This window comes from Chrysochloris asiatica, unplaced genomic scaffold, assembly GCF_000296735.1.
Source record: "Chrysochloris asiatica unplaced genomic scaffold, ChrAsi1.0 scaffold00292, whole genome shotgun sequence".
NCBI classification, from domain to species: domain Eukaryota; kingdom Metazoa; phylum Chordata; class Mammalia; order Afrosoricida; family Chrysochloridae; genus Chrysochloris; species Chrysochloris asiatica.
The window spans coordinates 2,666,743-2,670,297 of record NW_006408810.1 but is presented as its reverse complement, the minus strand read 5'-3'; the positions used below and the strand labels follow the sequence as shown (position 1 = coordinate 2,670,297).

General features: G+C 40.1%; 1 protein-coding gene across 1 annotated transcript in view; it reads right to left on the bottom strand.

The window, feature by feature from the left end:
- Window positions 1–3,555, bottom strand: part of CLNK (cytokine-dependent hematopoietic cell linker) — a 205,863-nt gene that overhangs the window by 160,578 nt on the left and 41,730 nt on the right. The window contains exons 2-3 of the mRNA XM_006874670.1: window positions 1,763–1,803; window positions 395–536 (exon numbers count right to left, since the gene is read on the bottom strand). Coding sequence (XP_006874732.1) covers window positions 395–536; window positions 1,763–1,803 — 183 coding nt within the window. The remainder of the gene's footprint in view (window positions 1–394; window positions 537–1,762; window positions 1,804–3,555) is intronic.

Genomic DNA, 3,555 nt, shown 5'->3' with positions numbered 1-3,555 from the left:
GGGCTCAAGCGTGGCAACGATAGTGAGGTTGGCCCAGGATCGGGCAGTGTTTTGTTCTGCTGTGCATAAGGTCGCTATGAGTTGGTGCTGACTCGATGGCACCTAACAACAACAACAACAAGTAGTATAGTGGATTACAAGCTGGGCTGGTAGCTACGAGTTCAATAGTTTGAATCTACCAGTTGCATTGTGGGAGAAAGATGAGACTTCCTGCTCTGTTAAAGATTTACAACCTCAGAAACCCCACACAGGGTCTCTGTGAGTTGGAACCGATATGGTCGCACACAACCACCACATCCAAGGTTGTTTAATTCAGAATCTGTGCCTTTCATCACTGTGCATTATTAGAGAATGGAAATGGTTTTTGAGATTGTAAGCAGACCCCAGATATTACCTGCATATTCAGATTCCTTTATAGGCCTGGCTGGTAAAATACTGATGGACTGCCATCCTTCTGCCATCGCAAGCTCAGGGTCTTCATAGTAATCTCCACTGTGGCCTTTTGCTTCATCCAGGGCCACAACAATGTTCCTGTCCTAAGCAGGAGGGAACATTCTAGTGAGGGAAAGCAAGTTACAATGAGGACAAATATTACAGGTAACATTAATAGCTAAAGGAACAATGTCCATGACTGGGAGATTAAAAAGAGTCAGAGTTTAAAATCTGAGGCAGTTCATGTTCAGTCCTTGTGCTAGGCAATATCCTTAGGATGTCCACCCATCCACTGAGTATTCAATCAAATACTAATTTAGGTGCTTCTGTGAAGAATCATGGCAGGTGTAATTTTTCCTTACTAATTAATTCAGTTGACTTTATGGTGGTGGTGGTGGTGTGTTGTCGAGTCAGTTCTGACATGTAGTGGCCCTGCATAGAGTTTCTGAGGCTGTAAATTTTTATGGGAATAGAAAGTCTCCTCTTTCTACTGGGGGCTGCTGGGGATTTGACCTGCTGCCCATGTGGTTAGCAGCCCGATTTGTAACCTATGATGCTACCAGGGCTCCTTATTACTTTATGAGGAGGCTTCAAAAAGTTAATGGAAAAAAATCCATTATCTTTTCATTCAATTTTCCCACAAACTTTTTGAAGCCCGTTTTATTTATTTGTAATACAGTTTTATGTGCAATACTTTATTGAGTTTTTGATGAAAATACACACAGCAAATTTAATAATTTCTCTCTATATTAGGATAAGCGCTAGACTGTTAACCTCCATTTTATAGATGAGAATTGAAATGCAATTTTATATTCAAGAATTTAGATTTTTTTTTTTTTTTTTTCTGCCAGGGATGTATGTTGCTTGAAAGGTTTTTTTATTTGTTTGTTTTTTAAATTCACCAAGTACCTTGAAACAAAGATAAAACCTATATTTCTAGATTAGGATTGGAATGCAATTTTATAGCCAAGAATTTAGATTTTTTTTTCCTGCCAAGAATGTATGTTATTTGCAAAAGTTTTTTGTTTTTTCTTAAATTCACCAAGTACCTTGAAACAAAGACAAAAACCTACATTTTGCAAATACTAAAGACTGGAAAATTCTGTGCTCTGGTAGCGTAGTGGTTACGAATCGGGCTGCGAACCTTAAGGTCAGCGGTTCGAAACTACCAGCCGCTCTGTGGGAGAAAGATGAGGCTTTCTACTCCCGTAAAGATTTACACCCTCGGAAACCCTGTACAGGGTCGCTATGGGTCGGAACCGACTCGACGGCACTTAACAACAACAACAACAAAGACTGGAAAATTAGGTAAGGGAAGAACCATACTTACGTAATTGGGATGGGGTTCATTAATGGTCTGATACTGGCCTGCTAAAACACAAGGACAATAAAAGACAGAACAAAATGTTAGTGTGATCATTGTGGTAGCCCACAATCTTGAAAGGAGTCACCTTTTGTTTTTCTTTTCCCCAGAACCTTGTGCTCTCTTTCATTCACATTTTTTTTAATTGATAATGATTTTTCAAAACTGAAGTGCATGTAGCCTCTTCTCATGCCTGGCATGCTGCTCCCACAAAGGGGAACAATGGAAAGGAGCAAACAAAGTAAAGTTCTAACCAAACAGCTACTGTGTCCAAGGAAGAAAGCAGCCTCCTATAAAAATCAAAGAAACAAAAACCCCACTGCGATCAAGTGAAGTCCAACTCATAGTGATGCTGTATAGGCTTTCTAAGGCTGTAATTCTCTGCTGGAGCAGAAAGCTTCCTCTTTCTCCCTTGGAGTGGCTGGTGGGTTTGAACGGTCAACCTTGTGGCTAGCAGTCTAGTGTTGACCCTACAGCACCATCAGTATGCCTCTGTTCTTCATACAGCATGTTGAAATTCTCACTGATGGACAAACATGATATTAGAAGATACCCTACATCAATTACACCCACAGTCTTGACTCAGCAACCCCTCAGCTCATAAAGAAGTTTATTCCCCTTTCCCCATTACATTATATTTATATATTATATTTGCAATACTCTGTCCATACTTCTGTCCTCTATATCCCTGAATAAATAAAAATAAGCAAACACCCCCACCAATAAAGGAAACTGTTTGCTGACTCATGGCAGCCTGTGTATGTCAGAGTAGAACTGTAGTTCATAGACTTTTCAATGGCTGCCATCTTTTGGAAGTGGATCACTAGGACTTGTTTCTGTGGTACCTCTGGGTGATTCTAACCTCCAGTGTTTCTACGAGTAATTGATCGCTTATCCATTCACACCACCCAGGAACTCTGTAAGTATTTTGAGGGCAGGGGTCATATTTATTCCTTTATCTATTCCTAGTTCCAGGCACAGGGCTCGGTATGGTACAAATTAGCTCTTGATAGATGTTTGCTGAATGAACACTATTTGTGTGAAGTTTCTCAATTCTAAGCGCTTTCATTTGGACTTGCTCTATAGAAGATGATCCGAAGATGGTCATGCAACCCATTCAGTGTTCTTTGTTTTAAATGTTATCATAAATTAAACAAAAATATCAATGAAATGGAACCCTGGTATGGGGCTGTTGGGTAAGTACTGGATTGCTGACTTAAAAGGTGAGTAGTTCAAACCCACTAGCTGCTCCTCAGGAGAAATAGGAGGCAGTCTGCTCCTACAAAGGTTTCTAGCCTTGCAAGTCTGTACAGGGTTGTTATGAATCAGAACCAACTTGAGGGCAGTGATGGAAAGGGAGTGATGAAATAACAGCTTGACCTGCAGCTTGATTTTTCTAAGTTGCATTTAGATGCATGCTGGGAGTCTTCATTGAAAGCATAACAAACAGAGCCTTTTCTTATCACATCCCTATATCTAACTACATACAGGTAGTTCCCGACTTCCATCACTCCTCTGTCAGTTTGTTGTACAGTGATGGCTTGTGTGTTGCTGTGGTACTGGAAACAGTGCACTGGTATTTCAGTACTAGCAATTTCAAAGGTCAGCTCAATAAGACAAAGGAAAATATTACAACAAAATGTGCAAAGATCTGGAGTCAGAAAACCAAAAAGGAAGAACGTGCTCAGCATTTCTCAAGCTGGGGGAACTTAAGAAAAAATTCAAGCCTCAACTTTCATTATTGAAGGACTTTCATTATT